We start from the raw sequence: 25,965 nt of genomic DNA on the forward strand, positions 1-25,965 counted from the left end.
GCTTATACTGTTAATCGAAGGACAGTTTGAGACATTGTAATGGATAAAAACAAATGGCTTACCTTGATGGAACAGGTCGATTTGTTTAACCTGAAAAAGGCTTGACGCAGCCTAAATAAGTGATTTTTATATAGTAAATGTTAAAAAAAAAAAAAAAAAAGTACGGTAAGAGGTTTGTTTATGAGCAAGTTTTACAAAAATGAAGGCTGAATAGATGAACAGCAGAATATATATAAAGTGTGTCCCTGTACATATTGAAAGTTTTTTTTTTTTTAATGCTTAAAAAGGAATGCTGTTGAGCTTAAATTGCTTCGTGAAATAGATGGCATCGTTCAACAGTGGATTGTATTCAGAAGTCTTACAGTCGTGCCACAAGCAGCAGCACAAGAACAGAAAAAAAAAGTAGTATGAGCAGATCCTGAGCAGACCAGTTTTATCAGTTTTATTTCTCAATGCCTATATTTTGTGAAACAAAGCTCAAAATTTGTGGTACTTTTCAGACCCATTCATCCCAGATTTGCCCTACATGGCTCTCAGACTGTTTCGAGGGCTTGCTGGTTTGAATCCTGGTTGCACTAAGTTTCTGATCTTACCATTTTTTATGACAATACAAATGGTGCAATCTCTTTTAACAAACTGGATATTTCAGCTGTCAATCATAATACAATCTTTATTTGCTTTTCTTGGCACTTTTTCATCTGCGAATAAAACGAGCAAAGGCAACAGCTTCCTACAGTATTACCCCTCCCTGAGATTTTGCTTAAGCCATTTGTATGCATATTGATGAAGTACCTCTGCTGGAACAAGGATAGCCAAGCTATTTCACACTTTTGGTTTTATTTATTTTTTTGGTGCTGCGTAATGTTTATAGTCTGGAGCAATATAAAATAAAAATGCCTTAACTGAAATTTCCTAGCTTTATTTAAAAATTTATATAAGCACACTGTTTTTCTGTAAGTGTTGGGTTAATGATGCAAAAACAGCGAAGGGTTATTTTTTTATTTTTATTTTTTTACGAATGTAGCTTGTCAGAATAAATGTCCTATTACATTTTGATTAGTTGTCTCATTGTCTGATAACTGTCCTATATTGAGTGATATCTTGACAGCCTGACTTCTAAAATAATATGGATGCAGTGCCGGTGCAGCTCAACTAAAGAGAACCTTTTGAAAATACATACATCAGCAGCAAAACAAGTAACAGTATATCCAAACATTGTAATAAATGAATTGTGTAACAAGATTAATCAATTTGATTAATTACTTGCTTTAGTTCATATTTAAACATATTAATAGTTTCAAATGAGTCACAAAACATATTAATCGTAGACATAAGTTGGATTTTATATTAATGTTATCAAGTACAAAACAAAAGTTAGTATGAAAACGTTTCTATGTATATAAAAAAATAATTTAAACACATCTCAAAACTTATCCCACAGTAAAAATGCATTAGTTACAACTCATAAGCGAAAACATAATTCTATGAACACACTTAAGTTAATATACCGAAAGCATATAATTTGTTTTACCATCCTTTAGTTAAGACGGAATTTTGTGAGGTGGACAGACTTAGACACGATCAACTTGTTCAGTGTAGAACAGGAACAGGTTTTCAGCTTTTAGCAAAATCATTTAGCTCTGTATCTGTTCTGGCATCATGGCTGACAGTGATTTGGGAATGCTGTGTGTGTATGTGTGTGTGTGTGTGTGTCTCAGACAGAGTTCCAAGCAGTAGTTATATTACATGTAATAAACTATAACATTAATATCATAGAAATTAAAATATATTTGTAGCCCAATATTATGTTGCCTAAACTAGCTATAAAAGTAACCCAGTAAACATTGTATATTTTAGTTTCTTGCTACATTTTTATCTTAAGGTAAATGTCTAACCTACCTGAATTCTCATTATAGGTCTGTGTGAGAAGGAGAAAATGTCCTTTTATGTATGAACTGAAATGCAGTCCTTAAACTTCCATCAAACTATGTACGCGTGCATTCACCTTGAAATGGTTGTCCAGTTCTGTTCGGTCTCACAAAATTACGCCTTTTAGTAACACATCTCCCAGCCGAGCAATCACATGACTTTAATACTGACCTATTGCCAGAGCCCTGTATGGCTGCCATGTTTTTTATATATTTTATATTCTATGATTCTGCACACTGACATTTGGAATTTTAATGATGGGCAGGAAAGTCTCACACAGTAATTGCAGAACTGTTGTTCCAACAAAATGGGAGACTATGGGCAGATGCATCTATTATCAATGCACAGAGAACAAAATCAGACTGCATCAGGATTTTGAAATGGAAGCTGATTAGATGATTCACTTTTTGAGAATCGTGATTTGCATGTAATAAACGTCTGGCTACACTGTTCAGGAGTCGGTTGTTCTATCCTCTGGAGCCTCTACTTTTAAGTTAATGAGTCACACCTGCTGCCTTCTCGGGCACAGTTGCATCAACTTTTTAAACTCTTAGCTTTCAAACATTTGTGATCCATCCTCACTAAATACCATGTTCTGCATACTGTATTTTTCTGTCAGTATTTTTCTTTGGCATTTAAAGCTTTATCTTGGGAATGTAAAGTTTTGAAAATGCTTTGGATTGGTTGATAATGTGACAAAACATTTTACTGCTGGAACCCTGACTGGTGCATTTTTCAGTGCATGTACTTTTTTTTTTTTAAATGAAAGTTGAATGGCAATGAACAAGTGCTCCTAATTATAAAGTTTAACAAGTGTATATAATTGAACTTGCTATTCTCTGATTTCGGACACTGTAGGATGTTTTGCTTGATTCAATATGTTGCACACATCTGTGGGTTCTGTCCGTCCTGACATCTTTAAGACCAGAGTTTTACTTTCTGATGTTTTTTCTGAAATTCTTGCCATTCCAGGAACTCCTTGGTAACTGCTTCTATGGACATGTTGGTAAATGTAGCTGCTGAGTTGAGGGAAATGCCAGTTTAATAGCCAATACTGTAACTATGTGGTTTACCTTAAACCAATGAATTCTGTACAGTATTACTGCTAAGAGTACTGGCTTTTAAAATACATGTTTTTCCAATGCATCAGACTGCATCAAATTGCAGCGTTCTGTGGCAGCCAGTTTCTGTCATTGAGAGCTTTGCACTTTTTTGATGGTGATCACAGAAATTCTGAAATTGCTGGAATTTAATGTATTCAACTGTTCTGCATACTTTGAACCATATTATACTGCGTCATTGGAGTTGAGGTTTGTAGAGGGAAATGTTCCCCCAGCAGTTGAAAATGTGACACAGTGGTCTTAATTGCGCACAGGTGGTCACTTTTTCAACCCAAGGGAAATCCTTTTTATTAAACCAGCGCCATTAAAGGGAAATATTTAACCAATTACATGTCTGTGATCAATAGCATAAACTAATTTTGGTCATGTGACCCTGTTGACCAATATGGTTGCAAGTACTGTAGTACTTGCATTGCATAATACATTTCTTTTAGGTGCCCTCAAAACCAAATTCATATTTAATGCCTTGGCAATGTCCTTTTTAAAAGTGACGATTAAATATAACCAATTACTAGACCAGGGTTTTAACAATTTCTACGCTTGCTTAGCAAGATATTCTTCAATCTTCAACTATTGTATCTTTTTGCATCTCCCTATTGCATAGTCATAAAAATACTCTTATTAGATCTTATTGTAAGAAATATATAATCTCAGTAGGATTCTCATTAATGAAGTGGAGAACTAGAAATTGTTTCCTTGATTCTCAATCCCAGTGCTGGTTCGGTTTCTACCAGCAACATGGCTTCATTGTGACATTAGTGTGACCACTGATTTGCAATGTACATTAATTCCTATTTTGAGAAAGTACTGCAACAACCAGTTAAACTTGCTGTGTCTATCCTTCACAGTGACCTTTTATATATCTGATTGGCAGAGCTTTTCAAGGCTGCACCCAAAGAACCATAGTCAGATTTTCAAACCTATGCATGCGAGTTTGGTAGTGGATAAATATAGTTGGTCTGTCTTTTCATTAGTTGGTTATTCAGAGTTCAAAGCCTCTTGCCCCTTGACCAAATGGTCAGAGCGAGGTATGGGCTAAACGCATTATAAGGCTGTCATCAGCTTTGGTGACCTCTTTTTGTTTTTCCTTGTGGATTTGCATTTCGCTGCAACATTTCCACTGACCCTGCTTTAAGGACAAGGGTTATTTAGAGAATTTAGGTAACTGGTTATTGTTGTCATTATTTTTAAAACACATGGCCATTCACTTTGAGTGTATCACTTTATATGCACGGTATTGTAGTGTGTAAGGTATATTTATATTTGGACTAGTTTTAAATTGTAATAATTCAAAACAAGGTATTTTATTAAGTCATGTAGAACCCAACCTCTATTGAAATAATCATACTAGACAACGTTTCAAGTGAATACAAAGGAACAATTTTGCTAGAAGTAAAACGAAATAAAGGAAAAATTAATGGTGCAACAGCTAAGCTAAAATAATACAGAAAGGAATAATTAATTAAACTAAAAAGTACAGAAAAGAAAGTTTAAACAACAATATCCCACTCCCACTGGTTGATTAGCGATCCCACGCAATCTATGGGAGATTCCCTTAAGGTTAAAACTGCATTCCTGACGGCTATTTAAGACGAAGGTTTGTCTTAACAGGGGTATCACTTGTAACACAAATATTTACTTTCATTAATATTTGATAATCAAAGCATCGTTAAATCAGTTTCATGTATATAGGTTTGCTTCAGAAGGCAATTCTCACTCTTGCGAGATAAAGACGCTCTTTGCGTTCAGACAACCTATAGAGAATGATCTATTATCAAGACAGCTAAATTTGGATTTTAGCCTTAAACGCAGAATGATAATTGCCTTGAAAAGCCCACATCAATTTGCATAAATCACAGACAAAGTTACTATAGTGTTCATTAACTTCAAAGCATGAATTGAAAGCAATAATACTTTTCTTACATTCTACCTAAAACAAAACGTTAATTTTACTTTAAGGTCTGCTTATTCTCGAGTTCATAAAAGGATTAAAACACTACTCATTGAATACTTAACGGACGTGCACTGACTCTTCTAGCTGTTTGGTGTCTTCAATAATACAGGCGCTTGAAGGCTCTCCAGCTGGCAAGGACAGGTCCAGGTTCCAGGGTCTGCCTTCCTTGTGTTTCATCTCCACTTCAGGGTACGAAAGAAATGTCTTTGCAAAGAACAAGAGTCATTAACTATATAGGTATTCCACTGAAGCCGCAGTTCCTCCACCAATATGTGCACTCTTCGTCCAGTTATGTCTGTAATATTCCACAAACAAACTCCGGCACTGCTAGCTCATCCAGCTCTTTCTCAGGTGATCGATCGGGGATAAGTTGGAGATATGACGTACGTTAGGATCAGTACGTTAGGATTTTAGACTTCTTTTACAGCAGACTCCCACACCAAGGCAAGCACTAGAATAGTTATCTCGTATTAAACGGTATCTCTGTTCCAGCTGGTCGCAGGCTGGATTTCCAGATTGTCACAGTTCAGAGACTAGTGTGTGTATTGAGTTTCGCGCGCAGGCATGTGTAAGGTTCTCTTTACCCCTGTGATTGGATAGTTTGGTTATATTGGGCGGAGCCTGAATCCACCTGGCGTATTTAGTTTACGACTCTTTTAAAAAGCTCTCTTTGTCAGTGGGGGAGTTTGTGACCAGAAACCACTCTGACGCTACAGTATTTTGTGCAATCTTAATAAATTCCTCACATTTAAGCTACCTATTTTTCAGACGTGCAGTTAGCGACTAAACCTGCAGTTAATATTTGACAACGAGTTTAACATAAAATGTCATTGTTATCAACATGGAAAATGTAAGACATATCTAGTCCATAGACTAAAATGAAATGGACAAACTTTGCTGACTCTTACTTCTGTAAAGTGTATTTGCCACATTTATGTTTGTAGCCAACTATGCCACTTGGTGAAATGTGGTACCAGATCCCAAATTTGCTTCTATAATAACTGACTCTCAGGTTCGAATTCAGTATGTGACCAGTAGGGAACAGACTGATGAAACAACCTGCTCAGGAAAAGGACACACATGCAAGGAAAATTATGTATAACAAATTTATTTAAAAAAATACAGGTTCTCAATGCAATGGAGATAATATGTAATAGGTTTTCTAAAATTACATTTTAAAAAGTAATAAAAAAAAAAAAAAACTCACCTACTGATTTGGCTAGGGTGTAAAGTAGGAAAACAAATACATACAAAAAAAGAATGCTGGGTAGGCACTGGTTGCTCTGTATCACAGGATAGCAGAAAAATAATGTATGTTCCTCTTTGCTGTTCCCCCAATGATTACCAGCCTTCTAATTACTTCCATGCCTAGTCAATTATACAAAATAGTTTAAAATTTATTTAAAAACAAGAGCTCTCTCTCTCTCTATCATACATACCAATGTACCAACAGTCACAAATAATAAAAATAAAAACACTACTTATTTACGACAGGAGAATAGGTAGTTAGCAGCACTGTATATAATTAAAAACAATTAGAACATAACTTGTACACTGCAGTTTACTTCCCACCACCAGTCCAGTCCTGTCCAGGTAAGCCCATCAGCACAGCGTTCCTTCCTCAGTGCTTCATACTGCCAGTGTCGCCTCGTCATATGTAAAACCAAAATGTGCAATAAACCAGAAAGGTAATATTTAAAGTAAGCAATTCTTACTGCAATAAAAATTTTAAAAAATCCACACGTGTGTACAAAATAATAAACCGTGTGCTGCAGGGGTTCACAATTCGTCACCTTGTGACATTTATGCAAATATAAATGTCCCTGCAGCTGTTGCATTAACTCCATTACACCACACACGTTACCTGTGCTGTTTCACTTGGATCGGGATACAGTTTGACATGCAGAATCAGACATGTGCATTAGGCTGTTGAAAATGCATAATGCAGATCTGCCAACTCTCCTGATTTTGTCATCCCCCCCACCTTTACTTAGCATTCATTTTGTTGCGCCAGTATAGATTTAGCTAAATACATCAATGTTAACAAACACATTCTTACAAGTTTTGAAAACTGTACCTTTTGAGATATAAACACATATTTTGCCAGCTAAATGATTTGAAGCGTTTGATTTGCAGGTGTGGAAAAAATATTTAAACGTCCTACTTGAGTAAAAGTACGGTACTCAAAAAAAAAAAGTTAAAATGTAATGAAGTAAAAGTCAAAAATATCCTTCTAGAAAACTACTTGAGTAAAAGTACAAAAGTATCATATCTTAACAGTACTCAAGTATCAGAAGTAAAAAGTAGCCGCCCTTAAATTCTACCCATGGAAATCTGCTGTTACCCTGAGTTACACACCAAACTCAGGGTATTACTATTTACACACACCTGTACTAATATACATTTAAATCTCAAATCAGGCATTTATATTTTCATCACAATCTTTATCCACAAATAAAAATAAAACACAATTCATGAAACAATTCTAGGATTAAATGTTAAAGGTGTGAAATCCTGTTTTAAAACTGCTTGTAGATACCCGTTACTCTTCTAAACTATTAAATGCATCCTCCATAGCTAATCAAGAGCGAACACAATAAACACAGATGAGTCAAATTACTCAAAAGCAGTATCTTCTTTGGGGGTTTCTTTATGTTTGTCGATTTGGTAATTTAAAAAATCTAAACAGTCTCTGGTTGGGCATCAACATACTATGTCAGAGATGGCAAACCTTTTTTTAGCTGGAGTGCCCAAAGTCAGATTTATATATATATATATATATTATATATATATATATATATATATATATATATATATATATATATATATATGTGTGTGTGTGTGTGTGTGTGTGTGTGTGTGTGTGTGTGTGTGTGGTGTGTATATATATATATTTATATGTATATATATAATATATATTATATATATATATATATATATATATATATATATATACACACACACACATTATTATTGTTTATTATTTGTTTCCGGCGAAAAGCCTGCATTATTGTTATTATTTGGCAAGGGTAGAGTTACTTCCCCATCCTTAAATAAACATGGGAGAATGTGGCTGAAGCCTTAATAAGGTAATTGTTTGATCAATGGGTAGTTAATGCTCCAGCCACAGGATATAAAAGAGATCGCGTTGGTTCATTGCTGAGAGAACTGTGAGGAGAAGTAAGGAAATTAAGAATGAATGCTACCAGCCAGTGAACAAGATGATTGTGTGCTTAAAGTAATTGTAATTATTAGTGTATATTTTTGGTTTGGCCAGAGAGCCCTTTTCTTTGTGTAAGTTTTGTTTAAATCTTAGTTTTTTTTGTATTTATTAAATACGAGCACAGCAGCGCAGTTTTGCTCCGTGCAACCTGTGTTTATGTTTTATTTCTTGGTCTCATGTCACCACCCTCACGCCACACTAAGCCATCTGTGACATACGGTGTCCTGTTTGGGATAGCAGCGCCTCCAGAAGTCACATCAGGGAAACTGCAGGTGCATTATTTATTTATTTATTTTGCTTTATTTTTTGAATTTTTTTTGCAAAAAAGAAAAAGGTGAATTGGGGAAAAAGGAGCAAGGAAAGAAGAGTGGAAAGAGGGGAGAAAAGGAGGTCTGGGATGATGGCTGGGAGGCATTTTTGAGGTAATTCGTGGCAGAATTGTCCACGGACTATGGGGAGTTGGCCACACCCTGGCCATCTGCCCCTCCCAGTACCAGGAGGAGGAACCAGCACCCAGATGCGGGAGCATGAGCATCCAGCTCCCAAGGGGAGGGTGACCACGTCACCGCCCGGGGATGCCTCCATGACACCGCCCGGGCATGTCGCCATGACACAGCCCGTGGTGGTGTTAACTCCAACAGCAGCCTCTACACTGCTGGAAAGTCTGGGGCCAGTGCCCCAGAAAAGGAAGCCTTCAGCTACAGAGCATGAGAAAGAAGTGGAGCTCCCACTGCCCCCTTCATGGCCAGGAGCTCCCCTCCTGAGTACACCAGGAAAGGAGCAAGAGCTGCCGCTGACCCCACTAGATGAGAGATCAGGATATGATGCTGACATTCCTCAGCAGCCACTCAGCAGGCTGTTGAGGGAGCACAGTAGAAACCAGCCTGGTCGCAGCTTCTGAGAAGAGTGCCCAACTCCAACCCCTGCACTACAACTGTTCATGATTCCTTCATGTGGAGAAGTGGAGTTCCCGCTGCCGCCTTACTGGCCGGGGGCTCCCCTCCTACCGTCACCTACCGAGGGTCCAGAGCTGTCGCTGTCTGACAGCCCGGAGTTGTCACTGTCTGAGGGAATGCCCCTACCCTGTCCTGCACCGTTCAGGGCAACTGGCTCTGCATTGCCTGGGGCCACTGGCTCTGCGTCGCCTGGGGTCACCTGCTCGTGCTCACCTTGGGTCACCTGCTTTTCATTGAATGGGGAAGTCTGCATGCCTCCGCCGCGGGATGCCACCTGCATGCTACTGGCCCCGGGTTTCCAGTATGCCACGGCCCGAGTTGCCACTGGGAGGCCAGGGTAAGCCTCCGCTCCCACCCCAGAATGTGGATTTAGACTTTTGAGATTAAGGGGGAGGTGGCCATGCGTGCTACGCACAAAGGAGGACATATGTGGCAAGGTTCCCACCCCTTTTATTATTTCGGTATTTGTGTTGTATTGTATTCATCATCATTGTTGTTTTTGTTATTATTCTAATTGTATTTTTGTGTTGATGGACAAAAGCCGTCCAACGTTATTGTTTATTATTTGTGGCTGGCGAAAAGCCAGCATTATTGTTATTTGGCAAAGATAGGGTTACTTCCCCATCCTTAAATAAACCTGTGAGAATGTGGTTGGAGCCGTAATAAGGTAATTGTTTGATCAGTGGGTAGTTAATGCTCTAGTCAAAGGATGTAAAATTGACTGCCTTGGCTCATTGATGAGAGAGTTGTGAGGAGATGTAAGGAAATTAAGAATGAATGCTACTAGCCAGCGAACAAGGTGCTTGTGTGCTTAAAGTAATTGTAATTGTTAGTGTTTATTTTTTGTTTGGCCAGACAGCCTTTTCTTTGTGTGTTTTGTTTAAATCTTTTTTTTTTGTATTTATTAAATACGAGCACAGTAGTGCCGTTTTGCCCCATGCAACCTGTGTTTGTTTCATTTCGCCAACAAAGCCATCTGTGACAAGGATGTGAAAGAAAAATGAATTCCATGAACAAAAGTCTGTGGTATGGGAATCATTTATTGTTATTGTGGACAAAGAAGGAAAACAAGTTTTGCAAACAGGAGGGACTTTTAGCTTTAGGTTGCTATTCATTGCTGTGCACAAATACAGATGATCATTCTGTGTAAAACTAATTTTTTTTGTTTTGTTTTTAATTGAATTTCCTTTTGTGCAAAAAGCAGTTCAGTTAAGGTTAGTATGTTTTATTGTTTAGCTTGGGATTCACTGACTAACTACAAGGCTGAATAATATTTGAGCTGACATGAAGCCTTTGCTTGGAGGCTGTTTGAGCAGGAAGTTAAAATATTCCTGTGGCATTTTTTACTACATACATGCCCTGTATAAATTGCCTGGTATCGTTACTTGTCTACATTTAAAAAATGTTTGCAGTAACTCAAAACAAATTATATTAATATTTTAATGAAAAACAGAAGTTTAGTATATCAGTTGGGAGGAATAATTTGATAATCTCATTAACTCTATTTTCAACACCACCCATGGGGATTAGACCATGGAATTGGATGCCTGTGCATAGAGATAAACAACCTATGGGACCCCCATCTCTGTGGGGGTGTGTTTTTCTTATTTTTAATTTATATATAATTTATTTTGTTTATACATACTTTGCAGTTGGTATGATTGGGTAATTGGAAAAAGTACTCTACTCACATTTGTGCAATCGATATTTGAAAGTGTGCTAATGACTTGCTCAATTGCTGTAATGAATAGGAAAGCATAGATTTTTTTTGCATTTTAGTTAATGAATCCCTTGTTGGATGGCTGCCTGTAACTTCCTTGTGTAATAATAACATAGAGGAAACTCAATGTACATTGATGGAGTACTGCTTCTTCTATGCATGAGGATTTGTGAATATTGGAAGTTAAAAAGCATTTGTTTACCAGCTCTACACTCCTCCCCTACTCTCTTGTGTGGGTTTTGCTGGACTGGGATCTCCCTTGACTTCATGTTAGACAATGCTCTGTTTGCACCCTGTTCACTCTCCCTTACTGCACAATTCTGTGTTAAAAATTAGATTAATGACCATTTCATTTTCAATATGTGTTTGTCACACATTCTGGAGTTTAGGGAGGATCCTGTCAGAAAAAGAACACTTCATTATCGCACATTACTTGCCCATTATTCAGTTCACCTGAATTGGGCATTTCCTTGCATGTTGCAAATATCATATGGTTATGTGCTTATGTTCCATTTGTCTATGCTGAGGACAGATGTTAAAGAGAAGGCTATGGCATGCTCTCTTTTTTTTTTTTTTTTGCGAAGCATGGATATAAAATACTCCTATATTCTGGCAGAATTTAAACAAATAAAATATCTGAGGTTTATCAGATATTTCAAAATGAACTTTTATGTGACTTGACCGTATGTCTCTCTTTATAATGTGTATGTTTGCTGTTTTTCATGGAATTCCAACTTGAACCTAAAGATGTAGTGTGAAGCAGCAATGGAACCCTCCCTTCACTTGGCCTTTTAAAATATATCTTCCTAGTGCAATGCAAAGACATCCATCACTTTGGCATCCAATTAAGATGGGATTTTCCTTGCAGTCTCCCCTGATTTCTTAAATACTTGACAGATGTTTTCATCTTCAAGTAAGTGTTGCAACTATAACTTCACATAATGTGTAACTAATACAATTGATGCTATTAAGGCTGTGCTTATGCATTTAAAATTGGATTTGTTTGTGCTTCCGTTAAGATTTGAAAATGTATATGTATGAAGGTTCCAGTGCTGCATCTATGAATTACAACAATGCTCATCTCATTACCGGTACTGAATTTAATGCCTAATCGCGCTCTAAATGTAAGCCTCAGACATACTTCTACTTGCATAATCAATAGAAATAAACTGGATTAGGTTTCTGGATCTATTACCAGTGTATTGTACTAGGGTCATTAAGGGAAAGGTCAAACTAATCCCTAGAGAACATAGTGTAAGCATTTCTGTCTGGTGTATTGCTTGTTTCCATTGTGATATTTTAATTTCATGTGATATTTTTAATTTAGTGTCGCTTTCAAACGTAGCACAATAGTTTTTAGGAAAGTAGATATAAAGAGTCTAAAAATGAGATGGAGTATGCAGTTGCAGCAAAGTGGTATGATTTAAGTACAGTTGCCTCCTTTCAGTCTTTTGGTACTCCAAATTTATCAAAGCTGGAATTTTTTGGTACATGGAAATGTTCTTCTGTCTTGTTTTTGTGCTTGCAGATTCAGCAATATCTCAAACTTGCAGCTGTGGCATGTTTAGAGCCCAAATCTGCTAATCTCTTCCCACCCCCCATCCTTTACAGAAACTGTATGCAGCAGGCAGCAATTTTTATTTTCATGACTTTAAATATGTGCATTGGCTCTGCTTGGAACGGGTAATGAATTGGATTACTGGCAACCCATGCTGTCACAATGGGATATGCAAATCCGCTCTTTCAAGCACAGACAATCCCTCGCCCAGTATTCCAGCATCTTCAGTAATCGCTCAAGGAAATATTTGCCTGTGCAGTATCATACTGTACATTTATTAGCTGATTTTTTTTTTCATTTTAAAACGCAATGTGTTCTGGATGGGTTGTATACGTTTAATTTGTTTTCTTTAAATGGGTCTGCCACAGCAAATTATTACTGTAATGCATTATACCATAACTAGTGTATTCAGATAAAATATTATACTCAATTGGATGCCATAGTATATTGGATTTCTGAAAGATGTAACCGGTTTGACTGATGTTATGTCTCCAGCCAGTGAAAATCCTTTATTGCTACATTTGGTTTAAACTGAACACGAATGTTTTTTAACATGGTTCCATGTGAATTTTATTTCTTTTAAGGAGGAAGAAATGCCAGAAGTAGAAATAGACATTGATGATATTATGGATGCAACCAGTGAAGATGAGAGAGCTGTTAAACTACAGGTGACATTTTAAAGCCTAGTATACTACACCATGCAGTATGTTCCACGTTTAGACTTCTGAATGTGTTTCTTCTTACTATTTCATGTAAATAGCTTTGTTTTGTTTCAGAATGTGTTTCTGTATGCATAAGAATGTATTGTGCAAGAATATAAACCAGCTGTGTAGCGTGGAATAAATCTGATTGATATGTTTATATTATGATCTTGGTTGGTTGTAAAAGAATCACACTTCATTAAAGTAAAATGTGTATTAATAGTACCGTTGCCCCGTGCTTTTTTCTGCATGACATGTCATCCATGTGACTCAAGACAGTTATTGGTATAGTTTCAAAGGTAGCTCTTGAACCATCTCCCAGCAGTCTTTGCAAGCAATCCCTTGTCTCCCAAGAGACCACTGCAACAAGAAAAAAATATGGAGAAAGCATGGGAAAAATTGAAATTCTTCGTAAAGTTGCATGGTTCATGAAGTGTGATTCTTTCACTACCTAGAATGAATAAAGACTAGTGTATACAGCACTGCTTTTAAGGTAAAATTAACCATTTTTTATGTTATATATAATTTGTCGTCTCCTAGGAATCGCTGGTAGATTGTTACAAACCAACAGAGGTAAGTATTTTTTTTTGTTCTTTTCTTTACCAGTAATTTTAAATGAGATATTTAGATGATAAGTTTAGAAAAATGTGGTGTTGGGTTTATTCATACTAGTAAACCTGAAATGTGTCATGTTATCTGTTTTCCGCAACCTCAACATTTGAATATTACTACCTTTTATAATTGTGGCCTATGCATTGACAGTCTACTGACACTGGTGTATGCAGTTATTTGTAATTTTCATCTTGCCTACCTGAAATGCTGGATGTTATTTGGTGTGTTAAAACTGACATTGTGTTGCAAAGCCTTTCATCTAGCATCTGTGAAAGCAGTACTAGACTGTGGGGAAAGCAGTACTATAATTTTACCAGATGTGCCTCAATTTATTTAGGTTAACTAAGACCATGAAAGCAGCATCTGTCTGGCCTTCAGTGAAATGTTAAAGAACGATAAGCCCCCTGACCTTGCAGTGCCTAATGTATTAGCCAGCAGTACCTCTGTGCATAAGAACATGTGTAGGAAATCTCAACACAAATGAACAAGTTTATTTTTTAAAAGGAATAAAGCACAATTGGCATACATAATAATGTATTATGTTCGCGGATCAATTTGCTCTTTAATACAGCTCACCAATTATTTCTAGGTGACCTATGCATTTTTCCACTGGGATTTATTACCAGTAAGGAATTGTATGATCAAAGTGTTTCTTGTGCCATTGGAACAAACCAAAGCATGGCTTTTCTAGTAACTGAGAAGGTACATTGACTGTAAGGTAACATTTACATTTATCTGTCATACAGTGACTTATGAATATTGTTCTGGACCTAGACTGTCTCTTGAACCATGGCATTACCCAATTCAATACAAAGTAGAGTATCTGGGTGTCTATATACCATATTTAACATGTGTGCAGTGTTAATCTTGGGGCTTGCAGTAGTTTTCAGTCTTGCAATGAGTCTTAGTTCCTTTCAGGGTAGGGGTCAAGATCCAGGAAATCTGCTACACCATCCAATAGTCTGAAACCATTACTTGACAACGTACTGTAATTGTTACCATAACACTCAGTTTAAATAAAGCACCGCAATGTGTACTTGCCCCAGATCTTCACCTACATTCACATCAAAATAGTAGGTTACCATAGGGCATTAGAAGTTAACTATAGTACGAGCGGCTTAGTTAATTAACTCACACTGACCTTAATACCAGTCTTCAGATGGTAATAGAGTACTGCTACAGCAGTACTCACATTTGTGTCCTGTTGCTTGTGATGGTGGATTATTCATTTATAAAGGTGGAGTTGCTTTGCAGAGTGATCATAGACATTTAAAATTACACAACGTGCATAGAACAGTAATATTACATATCTAACAAAAAAGGTTACTTTAGCACCTTTTTTTCCCTAATCTTTATTCTAGTACTTGTTTTTGTTCCTAGCATTCTACCTTTTTAAATATTTGTTATCTTCCAACACTTCAATCCTTTAACCCTTTCTCCCCTATTCCCACAAAGTATTAACACGTGTAATGGCTTGGCGTTTCCGCCCATCGAACTGAATGGAGTGGCGAGGGTTGGACCTCACAGTTCAAAGATGAACGTCTTGACTACAGAGCTGGCTGTTTAATTGAGTAGCAATTATGTGTTCTGATGATGTTGGTATTGAGCCGCTAGGAGGAAATCCATTACATTCTCCCCCTGCTGAATCAGAGCTTGTTTTCAGGCGTGAACAAAAGTCCGCTTCCACCTAGCTTATCGTGAAAAAAAAAAAAACAACATTAATATATCTGTTTCAACCACAAGAGCCAGGATTCTTTCCAATAGGGCACCACTGTAATAGCTTGGCAACTCAGCCCATTTAATTGAATGGAATAGGGCTGGGTGTGGGCCTGTAACCTCATGGTTCAAAAATAAACGTCTTACTATTGTACTAAAGGGAAGCTCTTTAGCTGATGGGCAAGTACATGTCTTATGTTGATATTGGTATTTAGCCACTTCATGAAGATCCAGTACAACAAAGCCATTTCTAGTTTTAGTTTTATTACATGAAGCTGGATTTATGGTGATGAGTTTCAAAACCCTATTGATAACCTTCCTTCGGTTTTTCCCCAAGCACTTTTCATAGACTGCTTCAGACAAATTGCAATATTCAGTAGCCTTTGTAAACCTAAATGTGCCAGTTGCCCATTTTAAAACCAGGCTGAATTTTGCATTGAAAGTTTATGTCCTGATACTTTTAATTGTATCAAAGCCCATTTGTACTTGACAAATTGACATACTGTGCATGCAATCAAACCAGCATAGCTCTCTAAACCAAGCATGTTACTTTTCTTATTTGCTGAATTGAAGTAATGTCCTATCATGCACTTTTTATGTCAATCATCACAGTACCTTTTCTGGTACAGAGTTGTTCACAATAAAAGCTTTGGATGACTGCAGGCTGGCTCATATTAAGATATTACTTTGCATTGTGTATGGAGTAGTGTATACATTGTACTGACCTGGATGGTGGATACAGTCTTGTTACCAGCAGTGCTGCAAGATCATTGTTTTTATGGAAGCACTTTTTTTTGCAAAATGAGTGCAATAACTTGCTTGTATGCGTTTGTCTATGGATTTTCACAATTGCTGAAACACTGAAAGGGCCATGGACACAAATAAGTTTCTCTTCATCCTGGTCCTTTTTACCACAAACTAGCAGTGACTGTGCCCTTAAACATAGTTACAAAATGGCCAATAATTAAATGCAGAGATTGGCTGAACTAGATCACATAACCATGCAGTGCTAAATGTTATGGACTTCAGGCCACAAGGTGCAGATTGGTTGCACTGGATCTTCATGAAGGGACATCCGTCTGGCTAATCTTTTCAAGAATGTGGTATGAAAAGTGAAATGCATTACGGTAATTGCAGACATTGGTGTGTTAACATTTTTATAAAGTTTTTCGGTGCTTATTTTTAATTATTTGAGTTACGTAAATCACTTTTTTTTGTGGCTTTCACTTTTTATATACTATATATAATTATTGTTTTCAGTTACTTTCCAAAATGCTTGGGTGTTTTTGTTTCTATCACAATATGTATAGTAACTCGACAGTACTTGTACACTTCAGTTGTACCTTCTTTCCTTTACTGTCTTCCACAACAAAATCATTATGGTCACAAGTATATTCTTCTGGGGGTTTTAGGCATTTTTTTGCCTTTTGCTACCATTTACAATTCTGTTTTAAATTCCACTAGCATGTAAATACTCCCTATCAAACTGGAATATAGCTTTAAATCTCGCAAGGAAGAACAATCCTCTGTTTCTAATTGTAATCTCGTTTTAAATCTCGCAAGTGTGTACAATCCTCCAGTAGTAATAAGAACAGTTATTTACTTGGCAGTAATGTTTTTTTTTTGTAGCTTCTAAGATAAAGTATAGAAACTATTTTGCAGTGGCGGATGGAAATATTCAATAAAACTATAGTATTTTATTTTTCTAAAATAAACATTGAGCCATTTTAATAACTCGCTCCAGGCACATCTTACTGTTCACCCTGTCATGGTTATTCCTTAATACATGCAGACAGAGTTCTGGTGCTAAGAGTTCCTAAGTTATTGTGTAAATGGGGATCGTAATATAAGAAGGTGGTTTTAGCCATAGAAAAGCCACAGGGAGTGGGTATGTTTTATAGATGTTATTGTGAGTCGACCCACATGGGTCTAAGTGTCATCACTTTTGGGTATTGTAAAAGTGTCTGTCAAATAAAATAGTAAAACCCTGTATTTTTATATGAAATTCCACAAAAAAAAAAAAATTGATCAATAAAAATCAGCTTAGTTTTAAACAAACTGCACAAAAAAAAACTGAAGCTAGTTATTCATTTAACAAAATATTTATGTTTGATACTTGCAACAACTGTTGGCATAGACACAGTGTTGAAGTAAGTTGAAGTGTCTGGACAGCATTTCTTGCACATGAACATTAGTTAACCTGCCTTCTTAAATTGGGGATTTGGGTCTAAAAGAACGAGGCATAATGGGTCACATTGAGCAAGTCCCGCTGTAGCAAGGACAGATGGTAGGCTGCTCTGAGACATTGGTCATCGGAGTGTATAAGCAGTGGTAAAACAAAGGGAAAGAGATCACCAAGAGACAGCTGCTGCTCCAAAAGGTTTGTGATGGCCAGAGAGAGTAAGCTGTCAGAGAGGCTTGTGAAGTCTGAAGTGACTGAGATGAGTGCGGGCTGCCCTGCATCGAATGTTTCTATCTGTATTACTGCAGTCATAAGCCATCACAAAAAACACAACTCTAATACCATGAAGAGAATTTGCACATTGTAATAATATCAGTTATGCATGATGTTAAAATGAATGCATAAAGAATACGCAGAGCAATTTTGCTGCATAGCTTGAGTTTGCATGTTATCAGGCTTCCTGTACTAATTGGTTCCTGGCATCTCAATGGTCAATTTAATAAACTGCAAGCAGTAGCTAGAAAAATGACTGGAGAAAAACAAAAATGCAGTGTTGGGTAAATTGGCCATCATCAGTATTGCATCAGGGCAAAGTTGTTTTGTTGTTTTTCTGTTTGTGATGCTGGTCAGCTTTTGATCCCACAGTGCTCCAGTGCTCTAGTTCTCAACTTAAGCAGGGCTGCAAGTTCAAAATAGACAATCGTGACAGATACAGTGGCTGATCTCTTCTGTGTGAAGGGTACAAAGGCTTGGCGACAGGTTTACAGTGACTTCTGCAGTACCACTTTTTAAACCAATAACTGCACTACATCGCATTCTCATTCTGGTAAATGCAAACGTTGTAGTTTGATAAATCTCCCCCAGATGTTGAAGAGAGTTGGCAGTTTAACTGTGTTTGTGATGTTTACAGTGACACTGTTATTGCCTTTTATTTTTAGTACAAGGAACAACTTTACCCACAGCAATGTACATATTCACTGTAAAACTACATGTGCACACCAATATAAAGGAATTGTTGGCACTTTACTGAATACTTACTATAAAACTTTGAGCAAAGAAGGCAGCAAAAGGTCCAAGGGAATTTATGATTGAGAAGTAAGGTCCAACAGGGCCTTTGTCATGAGACGTATTGATGTGCTAGACTAGATCGCGTTGTGCAGAGGTTCAGACTGGAGAACTGTACCTCCAAACTCGTGCTGTTCCTTGCAAATCCCAACTTCTTTTATGAATAGAATTTCCTTCAGAATGTCAGATGTGTACATGTGGAACACTACTACTTTTGGAAACCAATATTTCACATTTACAAAAAAAAAATCATGTCCCTAAGCTTCCATGACCTAATGTGTTGAACCATTTTTAAAGCCTAGGGCAGGGGTCTCCAACCTTGGTCCTGGAGAGCCCCAAATCTTCAGGTTTTATAGGTGTCTGTGATCAATGGCTAAAGATCTGGAACACCTGTTAATCTTGACTGACTAAGCCAATAATTGTTGCAATTAATTAGCTAAGAGCTCATTTGAAACAAAAACCAGAAGACCTATTATCTTGCCAGTTCCAGGTTTGGAGACACCTGATCTAGGGGGTGGAAGCAGCAACTACTGAGCAAGGGAACTATAAACACATTTTATTTTATTTATTATTTTTATTTAATTTTATTAAGAATACAGAAGATTTACTTAAGTACAGCTTTGGCCAAAAGTTTTGTATCACCTGCAATTAAGAAACAGCCACACGAATGGAATCATGTTTTATGACTTTCTCACCAGAAAGTCAATGAACCCTTATCATAATGTTCCTAATGGTTTAAAAATGTATTTTAAATAAAAAAAAAAAAAATTGACCAGGTATTTAATTTACTGGTGATTGATTAAGGCACAGTAATTTTTGTACATTTCACAGGTGAGATGCAACAAAGAATTCACAGAAAGGTCACCAAATGTAGTTTTAGCTACATCAACATACACAAGAGCTAAAGAGTATTGCTTTTGACTACTTACTAGTTTAAATGTGACTTTAGACTACACAATTAATTTCCACGATTCTGAAACCACATGTTGTAAAGCAAGCCTCTAAGTTGTTAAACTTCTGTTCTCCGATGCATTTGTTCTGTCTTTACAGATAACAGCTTGTTCAACGTTTCTTGTATTACTGTCTTTCCTAATGCAGATTACGCTTTATGTAATACGCTTTCAATGTTTGTCACAGCTTGCTTTTCATTTATAATCCACAGGAACATTTACATGCTGTACAAAACACCATGCCCTCACTTTCATGAAATGTCACCTTTTTAGGTATTTTTTACGTCTCTGCATAGCAGTGATATTTGCCACTTTGTTTGCATTTCTGTCGCCATTTTCTTCACCTCACAAGTTTGCACTCCACTCATTTTACATGCCTGCTCGTTCAGATACACATCTAATTCGCTGGCCTACACAGTGACACGTAAATGCTGCTGTGTGCTACACAACCAATTTACAGATACTCGCAGATTTGTATTTTCAGTGCATGACATACTGCATTTTATAGAAATAAAGGAAGCGCCTAATCAAAATTTTCATAAATTTCCAAGATTTCACAGACTTTATTCAAATGTATGATTTCCCTGGCATCCGTGACGAAGTTGTAGCCTTAAAAATGTAGTGCAAGTATGTAGAACTGTGATTGGATGGCAGAGTAGCGAGGCCCCCAGACCAGGAAGTGGACACAGAGGCAGGCACTATGGGTGGATGTGCTGGTGCACGTTTTTTTTTTTATTTTAATTAAAGGTCTGAACAAAAAGCAAAGCAAAACTACAGAGCAAAAATAAAAAGGTTTAACAAAACAATCACGAGCACAAATACCGCCACTAAAACCAAGTACCATGCTGGTCCTTCCAGCAATGATTATTTTTACTTTAATTTGACTTTTGTTTTCTCTCGAACACCCACTCTCATTCCTCCTTCTTGAACCCCCTCCCCGATCACCAAAAGCTGAGGGTTTTTATACATGTGGCCATCTCTGGATTAGCAATAAAATAGTCAACCTGGAGATGGTCACATTCTACACGAGAGATTTGGATTTGCATGGTCGATAGTCAATTTGTCACTAATCACCAACTGTTGACCACGCATTCTCATGAACTGTCTGGCAGAGACGAGCTGCTACACAATCTTTGCAGACCACATTTAACCACACAACAACACCATCGCACATTATCCAAATACACCAACCAACACACAGATGTCATTGTATAGTTTAATTGTACAGCTATGGCCTAAAGTTTTGCATTGCCTAGAATTTAAGATTGAGACATTAATTTAGAAAACAAAATATTAACATAGTTTTAGGTTTTCTTATTTAACATCATGTAATCAAGGAAACGACTACATTTTATATTGCAAATGTCTACCGGAAGCCATACTAGTAATGCAGTATTTCATGTTGGATTTAAAACATTTTGAAATTTGAATTTGTCCATATACTTAATGAAAAACTGACAAAATGGTATGCAATTCAATATGTTAATGTAACATTATTCAGCAGGTTTTGTGCCACTTTATGAAGCAAAATTTGTTCATTCTATACGGTGATGCAAAACTTGTGGCCATAGCTGTAGATAATTTTTGCTTGTTTTTAGGCTGCTGTTACTGAGAAATTGTATTTAAAAAAGACAAACAAACATTACCATAAAGAGACAGAGGTATTTTTGTTTCGACTGTCGTGGAATTCATTCATTATAAAGTGCAGGGCTAGGTTTGCAATCTTTGTGTCTGTCCTCCATCTCTGCAATGTTGAAACTGAGACTACACATGTACCTTGAGGCGAGTTCAGACTTTATTGCCATTGTAGAGTTCAGGGTTTGCTTGAGATCCTTTTCCATGTGGTAGTCCTGTAGGACCTTGGAACCAAACAAGCCAAACTGATGGCCGTTTTGTAACCCCTTAGGTAGGATAATCATTAATCTGAGTGTGATTCCCTTTGGTTGCTTTGATACTGTACACCCTATACTCATAAACCTATGGTTGCTGTAAGTAGGTCATATCTGGCATTGAACATGGATTTTAACTAATATATTCTGTTGGTACCAGTGTTGTAATTTGCATGCTAGTTCAGCCCTTGAAAGAACCCTTTGATTTTGTGTCCCACTGGGATCAAATACTGAGGAGAACCGATGGAGTTCTTCTACCTTCCCTCATCAAAAAAACTAAATAGAATCCATTTACTGTTCATCAAAACACCTCCATGTTAAAGTTTACTGATTTTATTCTCTTGTGTTTCCCAGGAATTCGTCAAAGAGCTGTTGTCACGGATAAGAGGGATGAGAAAACTAAGTGCTCCTCAGAAAAAAGGTTTATAATGGACTGAAACATCAATTCATCGACACCGACATAAGATCCTTGATGTTATATATAATATAAAAAAAACCCAGTCTGTATTATTTTTAAGTTTTTAAAAGTTCGTTTTGCCAAGGAACCAAGTCTAGAACGCTATTTATTTATTTATTTTTTTAAAGCTAATACTTTTGGATAAAGAATTTGTGCAGTTATCCTGCAGATTACATTTACAGGATGAAGAGAAAGCATATTCAACAACCTTGGTTCTCTTGGCCTTGTTTTTTTTGTTGGTATTTTTATTTGTGTTTGGTTACAGCAAAATATTACTATGTATATGTTAGAAAAAACAAAGCTAGGGGTGCTAGTAGTCCTCCTTGTAGATGCTGCAAGTAGGTGTTGCATTTTAACTTACTCCAGTATTAACATTCTTTGTTCCCAGCAGCAATTTCTGTCTTTCTTGAAACCAATCTAAATGTGTAATATGATAAAACAGAAGCACAAGATTAAGACCATGTCCTTGGAGACGAAGTGGTGTAAATGTAATTGATAGCTCACCATCCTCCATACGGCCTTACTGTATTAGTTGTCAGTTCAGCAGTTTTTAGCAGTGTAGCCAAATGTGGCAAGTTTAGCATGGAAGAGCCTGTGTCTTAACTGTGAAAATGTTTGGCTCTTAAAATACTGTTTTGACACCAACTGTCAAGGGCTTAAATGTTGTTGTTTTTTATTTTTAAACCAATTCTTGTCAGACATGTTCTGGTGCAAAAAGTTATGGGTATAGATTTTTTTTGTATTATTATTTAATTCAATTTTGCCAAACCCACTTGTAATTCTCATTCTTCAAGGGAATGTATGACAGGCTTTCATACTGTTAAAAGCAGGAAAGCTGAACACCTGCCCAAATTAGGGATTTTTTTTTTTTGCGATGGAGGGGTGGTGGTATCAAATTTTGAGCCGGCATGTGAAATGAAAGGGAATTTGACATGACTTTTTCTATCTAGGATGTTTTGACACTAAAGTCTTGTTGAATTCTCAAGGAAATTTGTAAATGTTTGTTCTGTACAACTGCAAGCTTTCTTTTTTTTTTTTTTAATGTAATTTTATGGTATATACTAGTTGTTTTTGATGACAATAAAAGCAAGAGAACGCAAGTTGTATGTTTTGTGGAGGTAATGTTTTAATGTACTGCAACACTCCTCCAGCAGGAGTTTTGGTTTATAAAACAAAGTAGCCAATTTGTTGGCCTCCATCTTTTTATAAATCCAATAATAGTTGTACATATTGTGTATATATATTGTGAACAGATTGGTCGTAGATCAGGTTCGTGCCCCATTAAGAATGTGACCCAGAAATAAAAACTTGATTTTTAAAAGCACTTTCGCACACTTTTATTAAAAAGTAAATCAAACAAACAGAAACAAACAAACACCTAGCTCTCATTGAGCACTAACTAAACGTGTGCAGATCCCTGATTAACATGCAGGACAGCTAAGCTGTTTACTTGACATATAACACGACAACAAAACACTAGTACAAATTTATATAAAACCAAACGTAGGTTTTACGCAGACCTTACGACTTCCAGTCAGGCTCTTTACTCCACAGCAGCCACAGCACTGAGCAAACTGGCTGCTATAATTTACAATGATAGCCAGGTGCAGGGGATAATTAACAATAAAACAATTAACACAATGAATACAATTAAACAAACAAATTGAACAAAAGCAATTAAATCGAACAAAACGTGTATTTTCACATGTTTTTAGGCAGGGAGGAATCTGACCCTCCCCCTGCCAAAATTATATATATATATATATAAATTATATAACAGCAGCAAATGCATTTTATCTCATTCATAAATTGGGTGAACTTGTTGAACTTCATTGACAATTCTATATTTTACTAAAGAGTTTACTTACCACAAAATGTTAATACAAATTGTTGGAAGTTTTGTAGATGCTAGCAACTCCCTGTATGCAATAATTCCGTAATTGTTGATGGCGGAAAGTCTTCACAGGTTTAATGATTTTCATTAAGAAAACTGTTTTGAGAAGCTAACAAGGGAGCAAGTGTTAAAGTTCATAATAACCTGAATTCCTACCTGCTGCTTGGACGTCATGCAGGTTATTTTATTTATTTATTTCATTATCCTGTCCAGTGCTGTGTTGCTAAACAAAAGCAAACCATTTCTCTAACTACTAGAATTACAGCAAATTAAGATGCCTCTTTCTTAATTGACTTTGTTGTGTGTGTGTGTGTGTGTGTGTGTGTGTGTGTGTGTGTGTCAAATTTTTATATCCAAGTTTTACCTTTTACTGTTTGGTTGCTGATTGAGGTTGCCCATGAACTGGCTACCTCCTAGTCCCCTACATCAAAGAATAGTGTGCTTTTTGAATATTCTATCTAGAAGTTATAAAGCTTCTCATTTACCGTCTTGCCAGAAGAGGTCTGCTACTGTAACTGTAACCTAATTGTTATTTCAGAAAAGCTAGTAAAAGCACAGCAGTCATTTGCTAGCCTGGGAATTGGGGGACAAGGTGTAAATTGCTGTGGGGTAGTACATTAAAGCCTTTGCATCTTTGGTGCCCTTAGGGTGTATTTATTTAGTATGAGATTTAAAATACTGAGGCGCAAATTGCTTTCTATGTCTTTAAATTCTGTGACCTACTTTTTACTGACTCTGATTGTATTAGGGCTCTGTCTGAAAATCTTCCATAACTGTGACTGCAAGGTGAATATGAGGAGAATGCTTAATGACAAAAAGAAAAGTTGCTTTCCATACAATTGCATTGTTCGATTAGAATTTGGCCTTATGTTGGACCTCGAGCATATTACAGGATATAGAAATACACAAATCTAGGATACAATTAAAAAGCTTTTTGCTAATTTCATTTCAGTATCTCTCTGTGATTATGCAGTCAACATTCTTCTGTATATACCAGGGTGAAGGCTGTATGCTGTTGCACAACTGGAAACAAAAGGACTTAGCAGCCTGCCTTGGCTCCAGCAGCACAGATCAAGGCAAGGTTATTGTAAATGGCTGTAGATACAGCAGGCCACGTAGCCAAAGAAAAAAAAAATGCAAACGTTTAGATAAAAAATCTGGTACAATAGCAGTCTTTTGTTAATTTCCGAATGGGAGTTGTGCTATTAATTGTTGCTATGTTGTCTGTTTCTTGAAGTTTTGGTAGCATATAATACAGGCTGTTTTAACTCTTGGTTAATCACGGGCACTCACTTAATAGCCTCCCTTTGTCAAGGAGAAAACTTGTCCTGTAACACTTTAGCTGCTGTGTCTAAGTTAGACACCAGGGGCAGGATTTTCAAGGTCGTAAATGATAACTCCAGTATTAATGAACAAATAGATATGCAGCATTGATTTTGGCATTTTCAAGCAGTCGTTATGCCTATCTCGTTATTAAATTGTGCTAATGTGATTTCTGAAATTGCTGATTTACAAAATAATGTTAATATCTTAATGAGCAGTTCTTCTTGCAAGTATTTATTTTGATTGCGTGGGGAATTTGTATAAAAGGAAATTCGTCTTAATTGCCATCGTTTATCAGTTAATTTGCACTTGGAAAAGGTTGCATTATCTGGATACGTACATTTATATGACAGCTGACCTCTACTGTAGATTTTATTTGAATTTATACAAATAAAAACCTAAGAGTAAATAAAATCTTGGTAAAGAAAACAGTATATTAGATATTACAATAAAGTTTCCTTAGGTGATTGCAGACTTGCAATGCGTTCTTGGCTTTTAACACCTATATCTAATCCACACAAGAATGAAGAACAGACGTACAAGGACACACATATCCACTAGGAATGTGATCAAGATCATTTACACAGAATTTGCATAAATATATTTGTAATGTTGTCAGACTCCCCCACACTTTATGCACAATGAGCACTGTCACCTTCATGCATTTTGTTCGCCTATAAAATGTTCTTATAATAGTGTAAGTATTCGGTGGCTA

At 36.6% G+C, this 25,965-nt stretch overlaps 1 protein-coding gene across 1 annotated transcript in view; it reads left to right on the forward strand.

Annotated features, from left to right (window-relative positions):
• The window catches only part of LOC121316524 (protein phosphatase 1 regulatory subunit 14C-like), a 30,877-nt gene extending 7,556 nt beyond the window's left edge, over positions 1-23,321 (forward strand). Inside the window, exons 2-4 of the mRNA XM_041251556.1 lie at positions 13,046-13,129; positions 13,703-13,735; positions 21,931-23,321. Of these exons, the coding sequence (XP_041107490.1) occupies positions 13,046-13,129; positions 13,703-13,735; positions 21,931-22,005 (192 nt within the window). The 3' untranslated portion in view covers positions 22,006-23,321. The remainder of the gene's footprint in view (positions 1-13,045; positions 13,130-13,702; positions 13,736-21,930) is intronic.
• The last annotated feature ends 2,644 nt before the right edge of the window (positions 23,322-25,965 follow it).

Source organism: Polyodon spathula, chromosome 6, assembly GCF_017654505.1.
Source record: "Polyodon spathula isolate WHYD16114869_AA chromosome 6, ASM1765450v1, whole genome shotgun sequence".
In the NCBI taxonomy this organism is placed as follows: Eukaryota; Metazoa; Chordata; class Actinopteri; order Acipenseriformes; family Polyodontidae; genus Polyodon; species Polyodon spathula.